At 40.6% G+C, this 16,347-nt stretch overlaps 1 protein-coding gene across 3 annotated transcripts in view; it reads left to right on the forward strand.

The window, feature by feature from the left end:
- Pccb (propionyl-CoA carboxylase subunit beta) overlaps nucleotides 1-16,347 on the forward strand; it is a 56,850-nt gene that overhangs the window by 9,763 nt on the left and 30,740 nt on the right. For 2 of the 3 annotated variants that reach the window (XM_020160048.2, XM_074059919.1), the window contains exon 6: nucleotides 6,445-6,555. The exons of the other annotated variant lie outside the window; for it this stretch is intronic. In XM_020160048.2, the coding sequence (XP_020015637.1) occupies nucleotides 6,445-6,555 (111 nt within the window). The remainder of the gene's footprint in view (nucleotides 1-6,444; nucleotides 6,556-16,347) is intronic. 3 annotated transcript variants of the gene reach the window in all.

Here is a 16,347-nt window from a genome sequence, read left to right on the forward strand (position 1 = left end):
AACTGTTGTAAACACTATATATCTGAGATATGATAGGAACTGTATTGACTCTATCAATGGGTTTGATAAGAATTTACATTTTCTTTTTGTGGAATTGGGACTCGAACTCAGGACTTCACCCTTGCAAAGCAGGCACTGTACTGCTTGATCTGCACCTCCAGTCCATTTTGCTCTAGTTATTTTTTTGCAGTACTGGATTTTGAACTAAGGGCCTCATGCTATCTAAGCAGGTGCTCTACCACTTGAGCCACTCCACCAGCTTGCTCTGCTTATTTTTTTTGAAGGTGGGGTTTCCATGAACTATTTGCCCAGGCTGGCCTCGAGCAGCAGTCCTCCTGATCTCAGCCTCCCAAGTAGTTGGAATACAGATGTGAGCCACTGGCTCCCTGTTAAGAGTTTACATCTTAGTCCATTGAGTCTTCTCCACGTGGATGGAATGTTTCTCTATTCATGTAGGTCGTGTTAATTTCTCAGCACTATTTAACTTGCAGTATGTTTGTCTTGCACTTCTTTTGTTTACACAGGTATTTTACTTATTATTTGTTGGTGGTACTGGGGTTGAAATTGGGGCCTTTCACTTGCTTGTGCAGGTGCTCTACCACTTGAGCCAAACTTCCAGCCCATTTTGCTTTAGTTATTTTTGGGATTGGGTCTCATGTTTGTGCTCAGTTATGCTGGCTGGCCTAGATCACCATCCTCCTGTTTGTGCTACCCACATAGTTGGGATGACAGATATGTACCACCAAACCCAGCTATTAGTTGAGATGGGCTGGCCTCAAACCATGATCCTATCTCTGCCTTCTGAGTGGCTGGGTTTCCAGGTGAGAGCCACTGTGCCCAGGTGTTTGATTCTTTTTGATGCTGTTGTAAATGGAATTCAGTTTTGTTCTTTGCAACTACTTAGAGGTAAAATTGATGTTTATATATGAGTCTTATATCCTGCAGCCTTGCTGAACTTGTTTATTAGTTTGGGGTTTTTTGTTTGTTTGTTTTTTGGTGCTGCAGATTGAACCCAGGATCTTGGACATGCTAAGCACATGCTTCGCTGTCACCTACACCCCAGCCACTTGGCTCTAATGGAGTTTCTCTGTTTGTATATTCCTTAAGGTTTCCTACCTGCATGATGTCTTTGGCAAAAAGATTTACTTGTTTTTTCTAATATGGGTGCCTTTTATTTTTCTTGTTCATTGATCTGTGTAGAACCTACAATTCAATTTTGAGTAGAAGTGGTGAGATCTTAGTGGGGAAGCATTCATTCGCTCACTGTGAAATGTGATGTCAGCTGGTTTAGTTTTTATAGATGCCCTTTCCCAGGTTGAGGAAGTTCCTTTCTTTGTGTAGTTTATTGAGTATTTTATCCTAGAGGTATGTTGTAATTTTGTCAAATGCTTTTCCTGCACCTTTGAGATAGTGATCTGGCTCTCATTCCTTATGCTAATGATGAGGTATAGTAATTGTACTGAGTTTTGAATGTTTCTGTGATAAATCACATTTAGTCATGGTGTATAATTGACTTTACAAGTTTCTTCTTGTTCTGTTTGCTAGTATTTTGATGAGGTTTTATTATAGTGTAATGGGATAAAAGAGGGAGAAATGTAAAAGAAGCATTTTCAGCTCCCTATATGGAAGAAGGACCTTTATATGCATATTAGGAGGAGATACTAGTCTGCAGTACCTTGTGATGTTTTCTTTTGGTTGTGGTATAGACTAATTCTCACCCACAGAATGAGTTACAGATGTTGCCTCTGAGGAAGGTTTGCGATGCATCGGTTGCCAACTTGACTGAGTCCAGTAAGACAAAACACACAAGTCACATGAAGTGGATTTATTACCTACTGATAGGCAGCAAGGGACAGTGGAAGCCTAGGACTCACTGAGAACCAGTCCCCAAGGCACAGGAAAGTTGCCCGGGTTGGGTGGAGTCTTTGTGGCATGTGCACCACTTACACCACCACTGAGGGGCCTACAAAGCAGCCAGCCTGAGTTTTATCCTCTGGGGCCATGTGATGTGCTGGCCTGAAGTGTGGAAGGACATGGCTATTCTGGTCTGACCCTATGAATCTGAGGATGTGGCATTCACAGCACATTCTGCGATAATTCTTGAGAACTGCAGTGAGGGGAGAATGGGTTGTTCTAAAACTATGCAGAGCTGTCCTGCCATCTCTTCTTCTATGTGGAAAAGCTTGTAAAGTATTTAGTTCTTGCTGGGCCTGGGGCTGTGGATTAAACTCAGGGCTTTGGGCATGCTAAGCACATGCTGTACCACTGAGCTACATCCATCCTGTAATTCTTTAAGTATTTAGTAAAATTCACCAGTGAAACCATCTAGGGCCTTGGCTTTTTTTGTAGGTAGTTTTTTAGTTAATATGTTTCTTTTCGTTATAGATTTATCAGATATTCTGCTGTTTTAACTCAGCTTCATAGTTTGTGTCTTTGTAGGAATTCGTCCATTTCATTTGTTACTTAATTTATTGTCATACAATTGTCATGTATTTTCTTTTACCTCCATCCTCCCTCCCTTATGTTGTCATTATCATAGATTCTGTCTTAATACATGATACTCTCATTAATGAATTTAGAATTGTTTCATGTATTTGTTTTCTAAATCATATAGGAAAAATAGAGACATTCTAAACCAAAGTACAACACTACCCTCTTTTATATTTGCCTAGAAAGTTATATTAGTGTTTTTTTCATAGCTTCATATTACTGTCTAGCGTCCTTCTTATTTTAGACTAAAGAGCTCCCTGTAGATTTTGTGCATGACATGTCAACTGCAAATTAACTTTCCCAGCCTTTGTTTTTTGGAAATGTGATGTTTTTCCGGCACTCTTGAAAAGTAGCTTTGCTGGGTATAGAATTCTTGATTGACAGCTTTTTCTTTCAGTACTTTGACTGTGTCTCCCCCTACCCTTCCGACCCCCATGGTGAATCTTATTGACGATCCCTTGTGTGTGAGAATTGCTTTTGTTTTGCTGCTTCTGTTTTTTCTCATGTTTGGGTTGTGACAGTTTAACTACAATGGGTCTTGGTACCCATGTCCTTGAGTCTGTCCTACTTGGAGTTCACTGAGCTGTGTGGATGTGAATATTCACATGTATAGTCAAACTTGGGGAATTTGGGGCTAATATGTCTTCAAATATTTTACTTGACCCTTTCTCTTTCTTCTGGGATTCCTATAATGTGTATGTTGGTGTAGTTGATGTTTTTTCACAGGTTCTTCAGGCTTCGTTCATTTCTTTTTTTTCTTTTTCTGGTTCTCGTACTGGATAATTTCAATAGTTTTACCTTCAAGTTTTCTGATCCTTTCTTCTGTCTGGGCACATCTGCAACTGGACCCTTTTAATGAATGTTTTATTTCAATTATATATTGAACTTCTGCTTTGGCTCCTTTGTGTCTTTGCGGTATTCTCATTTTGTTCAGATGTTGTTTTCCTCATTTCCTTGTTCTCTTTCTATAGTTTTCCTTAGCTCGTTGAAAATACTTTAGACAACAGCCAATGTCTGGTTCTCCTCAGATGTAGGTTCTGTCATGTTATTTTTCCCTGTGATTGGGCCATACTTGCTTGTTTCTTTGCCTGATTTCTAATTGTTTTGGTTGAGGACTGGAAATTCAGAGTGTTATATTTGGTAACTTTTGAAATCCAATTCTCTTCAAGAAGTACTGATTTGTTGATTTATTTGCTTGTTGAATTCATTTGAGACCTTTCCAAACTTCTTTTGCCAAGTGTGTATTCCTTGCTGATACGGTTGCTGAAAGTTTAGTGAAGCCAACCAGTGATGATAAAGGTATCTTTAAATGTCTGTGTCTTGTAGGGTCCATAGGGCGGGAACAAACTCTGTCCCCTTATGACAGGGCAGCTGTTTGAGCCATCAGAGTTGAAATAGTGGCCAGTCTCTGTACTGCCCCCTCAGCCATCAAAAGCAGTGATCAGCAATCACAACACAACTCTGGGGATATATCTCAGGGGGAGAGTGCTTGCCTAGTATGTATGGCCTTTAGTTTGATTCCCCAGCACCTCAGAAATGAACAAAGCCAGACATGGTGGTACACACCTGTAATCTCAGCACTATGGAGGCTGAGGGAGGTTGATTGTGAGTTTGAGGCCAGCCTGGGCTGCTTAGTGAGACCTTGTCTCAAAACAAAACAAGGGGTAGGGGCATGCTCCAGTGGGATAGTGCTCTTGAGGCCCGGGCCTCATCCCCTAGTACCAAAAAACAAAAACCGAAACCAAACCAAAAAACATACAACCTTCTTCTTTGGAGGAAAAGGTCTTTTATAGCTTGCCTGGCACCAGCTAGCTACCCAAGAACTTGAGTTTCCATCCTCATGGTTACCTTTCAAGGGCTGTGGGTTGCAGAATTGTAACAGCTACACCAAATGCAGAAATTCGCTGATATTGACCTGCTTCTTCATCATGCTTTTCTCTAGGTTCTGCAAGTGTTTAACTAGACTGCAGACTTCCAAAATTATTGCTTCCGACAGTCCTTGCCAGCTGAGTACTTCTGTTCCAGATTCCTTTCCATCTTCTGTGATGTCATTCAATTCTTCTATATTAATTTGGGCATGGAAGTGCATGCCTGTAGTTGCAGCTATTCAGGAGGCTGAGGCAGGAGGATCTGCTAAGTCCACAAGTTTGAGATTAGCCTAGGCAACATAGCAAGACATCCCCTCCATCTCAAAACAACAACAATAACAAAACCATACCCAGAACAAAACACTGCTGGGTACCACTGGCTCATTCCTATAATCCTAGTTACTTGAGAGGCTGGGATTGGGAGTATCAAGGTTTGAGGCCAGCCTGGGCAAATAGTTCAAGTGCCCCCAGAATAACCAGAGCAAAATGACAGGGTCTCACTATGTTGCCCATTTGCTGACTTCAAACTCACTATCCTCCTGCCTCAGCCTCCGGAGTGTTGGGAGGACAGGCATGAGCCATCATGTCTGGTTAATTTCCTAATTTAAAAAAAAAAACTGTATTATTTTAGTTATATTTTTAGTGGTTGCTTTAAAGTTACGATATATATCTTATCACAGTCTACTTCAAGTTAATACTTTTTTCTAATTGGCAGTACTGGGGTTTGAACTTGGTGCCTTGCAGGCATTCTACCATTTGAGCCATGTGCCAGCCCTAAGTTAATACTATCTTAATTCTGGTAAAAGATAGGAACTTTGCTTCAGTGTAGCTCCATTTTTCTTTCTCTCCCTTGTGTTATTATTCCCATATACGTGCGTGTATATATGTATACGTATTATATATGTGTATATATATATATATATATGTATATATACATGTATATGTTACAAGTCAAAAATACATTGTTACAATCATTGCTTTATACATTCTTATATTTTAAAGTATTAGGAAAAGAGGAGTGTATTTATGCAGTATTTTATACTTAATCACATGTTTATCATTTTCAGTGCTCTTAATTGCCTCTTATGGATTTGAACTACTGTCTGGCATTATTTCCTTTTTCCTTGAAAGATGTCCTGAGCGGCATGGGCACTAGCATAGCCTTGGTTCTGAATGCCACAGACTCTCACTGACCTTGTCTAAGTTCACATTTTTATGAATAAACACTTCATAGTTGGTTTGCCGGTAGTCTACTTTCAGAGCCTTCAATATTTGTTAACAATTTTGTTCAGTTTTATAGTTGTTTTTGTGGGAGAGAATTTTCAAATTCTTTACTCTGCCATAGCTGGGAATTTACTCACCTACTTTGTTTTTGCAGAATGTAGATGACTTTTTGCATTGTAATTAGCTGTGTGCCATGACTTACAGAGGTTAGACTCAGAGCCAGGGCAGGTAAGAAAGCTCACTTGCTTTTCCTAAGCTGATGGGGATCAGGAGAAGGAAAGGGGTGAGAGGTAGGGCCAGGAGTGACTGGTCCTCAAACCTCCAGATTCTGTTTTTATCAGGAGGTGGCCTGAGGTTGGCTCTTCACACCACCCTTGTCCTTCCTGAACTTCTCTAGCTCTGCCTCCCTCTCTCTGACATGCCCTGTCTGGGGATGGGCAGATAATGAAGACTCAGCAGAAAGTGGCACCTCCTTTGTGGAAGGTTGAGCATAGAGGTTACGGTCTAGGTTAAGTGTTGGCTCTCAACACTGAAAAGAGGGAGAACTCTTCTTTCAGGTGGCTCTGTGCGCACCAGGGTGCTGGGTTGCAGATGTTTGGAGCTGGCTAAGGGTGGTGCGACGCTGTAGCTCATGTCCTGGTAGAGGCATTGGGGAGCTGCTGCCCAGAAAGAGAGGACAGAAATCATATGCTGGCCGTCCCACCAGTTAGGGGGAGAAACTACACATGGAATTCTGGAAGAACTTTCCCGATCAGTCTCTTGCCTCCTCAGTAGATTTTCTGTGGCAGTAAAGCCAAATGTTATTTTATTGTTGCCTTTATAACCTCTGTAACCGGATGTCTTTGCCTTTCTCTCCTGGCAGAGGAACGTCACAGCATCTGGTGTCATACCTCAGATCTCTCTGATTATGGGCCCGTGTGCAGGTGGGGCGGTCTACTCTCCGGCCCTCACAGACTTCACGTTTATGGTGAAGGTAAGAAAGAAGGACCTGTTTCTGGTATCCTTTGAGAGCCTGGCACCTCCTATCTACAATAAAAATAATTCCTTACCCAGATCCAGGTTGTTATCTGTGTTCTTATTGACATTTAGTGGAGTGATAAGGTCTTAGTGGAGGGAAGGCTTTGGCAGGAAATTTGTAGGTGGTGGGGTTCAATTGCAGAAGGTACTTGTGTGCTGCGTTTGGGGGTGATTTTACTTGTTGATCTGAATTGCAAATGGGTTTCAAGTAATCAAAGGATCCTGTCCTCTGCTGAGATGATGGCCGCTAACAGACTCCTATTCAAGAGGCTTCTCATGGGAGGTTTTCCTATAATCTGTTTTATTAGGAAGTTGTTTCTGACATCCCAAATTTATTTCTTCAACTCTTTGCCATTTTATGCCATGTTTTTGTAATGGTCACAAATAAATCTGATCTCCAGCTTCATTTTATTACATGACTTTATTGCATGACCATCTGTTGGTGGTGCTGGGGTTTGAACTCAGGGCCTCACTCTTGCTAGACAGGTGCTGTACCACTTTAGCCATATTCCCAGCCCTCTTTATTGTATGACTTGAATGGAAAGATATTTTAAATGAAAATCTTGAACTTATTATCCTTAATTTGATAGTTTAAAAAAATCAACCTTTTTCTCTTTAACAAGTTAACAAAAATGAGCAATAAATACCATGACAGAAGGATTTGGGAGGGAAGTAATGCTCTCAGTGTGAGAGCCCCTTTCCAGAGGGAATGTAATTGGTAAACTTCTTTTTTCTCAAGGTAGTTCAGAAGTTTCAAAAGTGCTTACCCTATGACCCAACTGTTCTGTTCCTAACGACAGATTGAAAGCAACCTAAGTGTTCATGACAGGACGAGTTTTAAATTAAAATGACCGCACCCCTCACCTCATGGACAAAGCATAGTTCCCCCACCTTTGCCCACTAAGTCTTCATGTGCACACCTAGCTGGTGCGATCTGAGTTCTCTCCTCCTTCCTGCCGTGATGAGTAGAGGTTCCTGAGGCCTGGATTACTTAGTAAGACCCTGTCTCAAAAAAAACACAAAAACAGAAACAAGAACCTTGCCCTAGTTTTCATCCCCCTGTAGGTCTTGCACTAATTTTGCCTTCCTGTCTTTAACATGTCAATTTAGCTCTGTCTCCAGTCCACTAAACATGTGACTTCCATGTCACTGTAAACACTGCTTAACATTCATCTTCCTCAGTCTATCAGCACGGTTGTTTTCCTGTGATGCCTCTCTGCTGCCTCTGGCCTTTCCTATCATGTGTTTGGCTATCCTTGCCTGGGTTTCCATTGGCAGTTTACACTATCCCACACAGACTCCAAGTGCTGGAGCTTCTCCGCCACTGTTTTTTCCTTCTCATTCTGCTTTTTATCTGAAGCATTCCCATCCTTCACTCAAAAAACTTTAGTTAATAACTGTATTCCTGTCCTCTGCAACTAACTGTTAAGTCTTAACCATTCTATATCTTAAATATTCCATGTTAAATATTTAATGGAAATGCAATGAAAATGCTAACAGCATCTTTTTAAAAGTACTAGGCAGGTCAATTATAAGGAAGGAAGAAATATGTAAGAATAAACATTCTGCCAGGCCTGGTGGTACACATCTATAATCCCAGCAATTCAGGAGATGGAGACAGGTGGATTACAAATTTAAATCAATCTGGGAAACTTAGTGGAACCCTTTCTGAAAATAAAGTTAAAAAGGAGTTGGGTATAGCTAAGTAGTAAACTACCTGCCTAGCATGCATGAGGCCCTGATTTCAATCCTTAGTCTGTGAAGTATAATGGGGGGCCAGTCAACCAGGTGCCAAAATATGTTATAAATCTACCATACCTGTTTAACTTGTAAACAAGTGGACACAAAGACCATGAGACAGGACAGAATTGAGAAATTGATCTAAGTATAGTGGGCACTTAGTTTATGATGAAAGAGACGGTTTTCTCTTCAGGGTCACTGATAACAACCACTGGTATCAAAGGCGCCAGCAGTTCCTCATTGCTAGGCCCAGTAGACCGTCCTCAGCATGTGGTCTTTCTGACACACTAGGGCACCACACTCCTGCTTTCTCTCTTCTTCTCTTTTCTTGTTCCTTTGACAACTTCATATATTGGCTTATGTGCTAATAATTCACAAATCCATTTCTCAAGTACAGTCCTGAGTTTAAACCCAGGAAGTCCCAAAAAATCAAACAAAACCTAGGAAAAAGCATAAAATGAGCACGGTTTAGCAACAATTATAAATCACAAGTAAATCATAATTGTAAATGATGCTGAGTCGAGACAGCTGGAGCCCTGGTCTCACGTCCCTTCCTGATTTTTTCTTTTTCTTTTTTAAACTGGTGATTGAACCCAGAACATCGCAAATGCTAAATGCTCCCTCTATCACCTGGCTACACTACCAACCCCTTTCCTCCTAGTCATTTCTGCCTCCAACCTGCAAACAATTATTTTCTCAACTTTTGTGGTAATTTTTTTTATTTGTTTTGCTTCATGGGTTTTTTTTTTTTCCAGTACTGGGGTTTGAACTCAGGGCTTCATGCTTGCCAGGCAGGTGCTCTAACGCTTGAACTACTCCACCAGCCCTGTTTTCTTTTTTGTGTGTGTGTGTGTGTGTGTGTGTGTGTGTGTGTGTGTGTGTGTGTGTGTGTGTGTGTGTGTGTTGGGTATTTTTGAGGTAAGAGCTGTTTGCCTGGGCTGGCCTTAAATGTCAATCCTCCTGATCTTTCTCCTAAGTAGCTAGAATTACAGGCATGAGCCACCAGCACCCAGCTCATGTTTTCATGGTACTAGGGCTTAAACTAAGGGCCTACATGTTGAGCTACTCCACCAGCCCTTTTTTTGTGATGTGTGTTTTAGATAGGGTCTCACAAACTGTTTGCCTGCGCTGGCTTTGAAGCGTGATCCTCCTGATCTCTGGAGTAGCTAGGATTATAGGTGTGAGACACCAGTGCCTGGCTAGGATTGTTTTTCAAATTTATTTTTTCAAGTTCTTTGCATAATCTGAATGTATGCCCTTTATTAATTATGTTACATCATCTTCTCCCACTATGATATGTGATTTTACATTTTTAATAATTTTTTTTTGACATTTCAAATGAGAATAAATTTGGTTGGTGGTTGTTTTTTGTTGTTTTTTGCAGTAGTGGGGAGTGAATTCAGGGCCTTGTGCTTGCAAGGCAGGTACTCTACTGCTTGATCCATATTCCCAGCCTTTTTTCCTTTAGTCATAGGAAAATTTTTTCCTTCAGATAAGGCCCCACAGTTTTGCCCGGGGCTGGTCTTAGACTTCAGTCTCCCTTTCTACACCTCCCACGTGGCTGGGATTACAGGCTTGAACCATCATGCCTGGCTTATTTGTTGAGATGGGGCCTTGCTAACTTTTTGCACAGGTGGCCTCAAACCTCAGTCCTCTAGATTGCCACTTTCTAGATAGCTGGGTGAAAGCCACTGTGCCTCAGCCTCAAAATAATTCTTAGCCATTGAGAATAGATGCCATACAACATACCACTCTGCCTCTTAGTAGTTCAGTCGGGATTCTTGAGAACTGGGATGTTTCCTTGCACGACCTAAGTTATTAAATTCAGAAAGTTTAACCCTGATACAGCACTTTTTTTTTTTCAAATGGTAGGGTTGGAGGGTATTTCTCAGTGTTAGGATGCTTGCCTAGCATCTCTGAGGCCCTGGATTCAATCCCCAGCACCACACACACACACACAAATCATGGTAAAATATATTTAACATAACATTTATCATTTTAATCATTTTCTTTTTTTGATAAGGTCTGTCTGAGACCCAGGCTGGCCTGAGACTCCTCATCCTCCCATCTTTGCCTCCTGAATGCTGGGGTTTTGGGTATGACCAGCCTAGGCATGTAGACCTGTGGCATTAACTATGTGCATGTTGTTGTGCAGTGTCAGCATCAACTATCTGCAGGTGTTTTTATTAATCACCACTAAACTCCGTCTTTTAAACACCAACTCTCCATTCCTCCTCTTTCGCCTCTTTAGCCTCTTTGTCTCTGTGACTTTGACTGCTCTGCATACCTTGCACAAGTGCGGTCTCAGTATTCTGTGATTGGCTTGTTTCCCTTGCCATGGGTCTTTAGGGTTCGTCCACATTGTTGCATGTGTCAGTTTCCTTCTTTTAAAGGCTGAATGATCCTCTGTCGTATGAATATATCACGTTTTATTCATCTGCCAGTAGACACTTGGATTTTTTCCCCTCCTTTTGGTTATGCTGAATAATGCTGCTGTGCCTGAGTGTGCACATGACTGCTGGAGTCCCTTACTTCTCTCTGATACAGACCCAGAAGTGGACCTGCTGGTCACAGCCTAACTCAGTGGACTTTTTTGAGGAATTAAGTTTTCCACATTGACTGCTCTGTTGTACCCGTCCATCAGCAGTGCACTTGAGTTCTAAATTCTCTACATCCTCATTTATTTTTAAGAAATAGCCATTCTCAATGGGTGAGAAGCGGTATCTCACTGTGGCTTTGATTTGCATTTCCCTGATGATTAGGGAAATGCCTTTGAGCATTTTTCATATTCTTGGGCATTTGCTGTGTCTCCTCTCAGAGAGTGTCTAGTCAAATCCTTTGTGCATTTATGAGTTCTTATTTTGTTGAGTTGTAGGAGTTCTTTATATATTATGGATATTAACCATTTACCAGCCATGTGACTTGCATGTGTTTTGTCCCATATTCCTGGACTGCCCTCTGACTCTGTTGATACTGTCTGTCCTTTGCACAAAAATCTTAATTTCTGTGAGTCCACCTTACCTGTTAGTATCTCTTATTGCTTGTGCCTGTGCTGTCATATTGAAGAAGTCACTGCCAAGTCCACCACCATGAAGCATTTTCTCATGTTTTCTCCTTGTAGGTTTAATTTTGGCTCTTACATTTAAGTGTTTGATCCATGTTGAGCTTAATTTTTGTGTTTGGCATTAAATAAGAGTCAGCTCATACTTTTTCATGTGGATGGATCGATACCCAGTTTCCCAGAACTATTTGTTGAAAAGACCAAACATTCCTCATTGAATGGTCTTAGCACCTCTGTCAAAAATCATTTGCATGTAGGCCGAGCACAGTGGCTCATGCTTACAATCCTACCTTCTTGGGAGGCAGAAATCAGGGAAGATTGCAGTTTGAGGCCAGCCAGGGCAAAAAGTCTGAGACCCTATCTTAACCAATGGCATGTGTCTATCATTCCAGCTGTGCAGGGAAGCACAGGCCATCCCGGACATAAAGTCAGGCCCTGTCTCAAAAATAATCGAAGCACAAAGGGCTGGTGGAGTTGCTCAAGTGAAGAGCACCTGCCTAGCAAGCACAAAGCCTTGAGTTCATAACAAAAAAACCTCAGTACCACCAAAGCAAAACATAAATCATTTGTGTACTTGAGGGTTGATTTTTTGGGCTCTCTGTTCTCTCTCATTGGTGTACACTGTTTGATTACTGACAAGATACAGTAAGTTTTAAAATCAAGATACATGAAACCTCCAACCTTGTTCTTGCTCAAGATTGTTTGGCTATGTGGAAGCCTTGAGATCCATATCAATTTTAGGATGGGTTTTTCTGTTTGTACTTAAAAACTTCTTCATTGAGGTTTAGGTAGGGATTACATTGAATTTCTGTCAATTGCTTTGGGTAGTATGATGCCTTAGTGTCTAGGTAAAGGTTTGTTAAGTTTGCTGATCTTTTTAAAGAATCTTTTTCTTATCTTTGTCCTTTTTTTTTCTTTTGTGCGTGTTATTGGGATTTGCTCATATCATGATGTTGACTTATTATTTTCTTTCCTCTGTTGAGTTTTTTGTTTTGTTTTGTTTTGTTTTGCTTTTGTGTCAGAGTCTCACTACATAGGCAGGCTGGTCTCAAACTTGCCATCCTCCTGGGCCACAGTGCCCAGCTAGTTATTTTTTCATAGTTCTTCAGATGTAAAATTAGGGTGTTTGGAGACTTTTCTTTTTTATGATTGCAGCTGTGTGATTCTGTCTTGGTATTGTTCCACTGCATTCTATAAGTTTCAGTATGTTGGTTTTACTTTCATTTGTCTCTAGATGGTTTCTAATTTTCCTTGTGATTTCTTCTTTGACTCATTGATTATTTAAGATGTGATTTAGTTTTCACTCGCTGTGAATTTTCTAGTTTTTCTTCTGTTCACTTTTAGTTTCATTCCATTGTGATTGACTTCAGTCTTTTAAAGTTTATCACATTTTGAGTTGTGGTCAGACATACGGTCTTTTAAATATAATGCTTTTATCTGCCCATCCATATTTAGCTTTTAGCTGTCTCAGTAATGTCCTTTGTAGTTTTCTTCTCTAGTACAGGATTTATCAGGGATCACATATTGCATTTAGATGTCACACCTTATTGGTCTCCTGTAATATGAAACTTTACTCACTGACTTTATTTTTTTGGTGGTATTGGGGTAAGACCTCAGGTCCTTGTGCTTGCTAGACAAGTGCTCTACCCCTGTGCCCCCGGCTTTATTTTTATTTTATTTTGCAGTTCTGGGGCTTAAATCCACAGACTTGCACATGTTAGGCAGATATTATCACTGAGTCATATTCCTAGCCCTGATTAGTGACATTTTTGAAGGTTACAACATAGATTATCTTGTTCTCAGTGTGGGCTTATCTGATGTTTCCTCTGTCTGCTGCAAGAATAATGTGTCTTCCTCAGGTGTCTATACCTGGACATAGGAGGTGTCCACTTGCCCCTTGATGACTGGCACTAATTTGATAACCGGCGCAAAGTGTTGTCTGATTTCTCCATTGTGGAGTTAACGTTTCCCTGTGTAATTTTCTGGCACTCTTTGGGGAGGTGCTGTGAGAGCACTTGGATCTTGGCTCTGCAATATGCCTCTTCTTGACTTCATTGATGTTTCTTCTCAAACCAATTCGTACTTTGATGCTTAAAAAATAATCAACCCACTCCATCACTTGCTTCATGTAAGCTGGAATCTTTCTCGAAGGAAGAGTGCTACTTTCTTGGGGATTTATTTCATTGATTATTGATATGGATTCATAGATTCTTGTTTTGCTCAATTGGCAATCCATTACTTTTATTTTTCATTTTTCTTGAGACAGGATCTTGCTGTGTAGCCTAGGCTAGCCTTGAACTTGCACTCCTCCTGCCTGTGCCTCCCAGAGTGCTGGAATTTACGTGTGTGTGTTACTATGCCTGGCTGTCATTTAGTGTGATGGTCAAATTGACCTTAACTAAGCCCTTGTAATTTGGCTCCTGTGTCCTTTTGATATCAGAACTAAGGTCAGATGTGCATGCTCTTTTATGTGTAGTCTGTTTTAGTTTTCGAAGAACTTTATTACCACAAGGTCATGAAGATAGTTCCCATTTTCTGAAAGCTTTGTTGTTTTGCCATTTATGCCTGTAATCCACTTGGAATTGATTTTTACACCTGGTGTAAAGTAGGGGCTATTTTCATTTATTTTTCCTAAGTATACAGACTTACTTGACCCAGATCCTTTTGTGGGGAAAAAAAATCCATTCCTGCTATGTCATGCCACCAGTGTCATGAATGAAACTCTGATGGTCTGTTTGCTTGTTCCTGTGCCAGTACCCCATTGTCACAGTTCTGTGGCTTTATGGTGAATGTGGATATCTGGTGGACCAAGTTGTTCCCCTCACCCCCTTATCGTTCAAGTGACATTTTCTATTGCCCAGACTGGTCTTGAATTCCTGGGCTAAAGCCATCCTCTCAAGTAACTAGGATAACAGGTGTTCACCATGACATCTGGCTTTACTTTTTTTTTGTTTGTTTGTTTGTTTTTTTACAACTTTATCCAGATGTGATTGGCACATGGTAAACTGCACATACCAAAATTTTGCAATTTGACTTGTACATACAGCCATAAGTTATTCAACATGTGACTCATGATGAATATCCTTCACCCCTGAAAGTTACCTGTAGCTTTGTTACCCATCCTTCCCCGTTTCCAACCCTGTCTTCTGGTAACCACTGGTCTGGCTTTGGTCACTAAAGATTAATTTATATTTTCTGGAATTTGATATCAATAGAATCATACAAAATGATATTTTATAGGTACAGAAAATCATAACAAGTACGGACTCATGGGGGAGTACTGACTTCTTTAGAATAATTTTGAAATTTACCTATTGATGGACAGGACTATGTTTAGTCTATTTTTTTAATAAACTTAATTTTTTGGGGGAAGTTAAGCATACACAAAAAAACCAAATGGATGACCGAGATTTCCTTTTTATGCCCTGTGCCCACATTCCTGCACAGCCTCCCCAGTTACCGACATCACCTACCAGAGTGGTGCTTCTGTACAGCTCACAACTCTGCATTGATTCGTCATAACTCAGAGTCCGTGGTTTGCTATAGATGTTGTCTGTTCTGTGGGTTTTGAAACTAATCATACAGAATAGTTTGATTACCCCAAGAATATTCTGTGCTCTGCCTATTCCCACCTCTCCCAAGCTCTGCCAATCATCAATCTTATTTTATTATTTTTTGCAGTCCTGGGGATTAAACCCAAAGCCTTGCACCTGCTTGGCAAGTGCTGTACCATTTGAGCCATGTCTCCAGACCTTTTGTTTCCTTTTTTTGTTTGTTTTTGAGGTAGGGTCTTTCTAACTTTACCCAGGCTGGCCTCAAACTTAGCAGTCCTCCTGCTTCCACCTCCAGTATAGCTAGGATGATAGGGATATGCCACCACACTGGGCCACAACCCCTGATCTTTTTACTACATCTGTGTTTTGCCTTTTCAGAATGTCATGTAGTTGGAATCATCCAGTGTGAATTCTTTCCATACAGGATTCTTTCACTTAGAAATACATTTAGGTTTCTTCCATGTCTTTTCATGGCTTAATAGTTCATTTTCTTATAGCACCAAATAATATTTTATTATCTGGATATTTCAGGGTTTATTTATTTTTTCACCTACCAAGATCTTAGTTTCTCCTGTGTTTTGGCATTACCAATAAAGCTGCTATAATCATCTCTGTGCACAGAGATGGTTGTTCTATGGACATAAGTTTTCAGCTCACTTGGGTAAATACCAAGGTATTAGAATTGCAGAATCAGATGTTAAAAATGTTTAGTTTTCCAAGAAGCTGCCAAACTGTTTTCCAAAGTAGCCATACCTGTTTTACATTCTACCGGCAGTGATGAAAGCTCCCCTATCCCAAACCCTTGCCAGCATTTGGTTTGTCAGTGTTCTGGGTTTTGGCCATTCTAAAGAGCGTGTAGTGGTGTCTCATTTTAATTTGAAACTCCCTGTTACATATGTTTAGCATCCTTTTATATGCTTTTTTGCCATCTGTGTGTTTTCTTTGGTGAGCTATCTGTTCAGGTCTTTGGTCTATTTTTTTTTTTTTTTTCCTGTACTGGGGTTTGAGCTCAGGGCCTACACTTTGAGCCACTCTACCAGCCGCTTTTTTGAAATAGGGTCTCATGAACTATTTGCCCAGGCTGGCTTTGAACTGCAGTCCTCCTGATCTCTGCCTCCTGAGAAGCTAGAAATACAGGCGTGAGCCACTGGTGCCTGGTGTGGCCTGTTTTTTTAAAGTGGGTTGTTTCTGTTCTTGTTGAGTTTTAAGAGTTCCTTGTGAATTTTAGATAATAGTCTTTTATGTAATGTGTCTTTTGTAAATGCTTTCTCCCAGTCTGTGGCTATCTCTTCATAGTGCCTTACTCAGAGTAGAATTTTTTAATTTTAATGAAGTACAAAGTATCAATTATTTCTTTCATGATCATGCTTTTGGTGTTGCTTCTAAAAAGTGA

The sequence above is a fragment of the Castor canadensis genome, chromosome 17 (assembly GCF_047511655.1).
Source record: "Castor canadensis chromosome 17, mCasCan1.hap1v2, whole genome shotgun sequence".
In the NCBI taxonomy this organism is placed as follows: domain Eukaryota; kingdom Metazoa; phylum Chordata; class Mammalia; order Rodentia; family Castoridae; genus Castor; species Castor canadensis.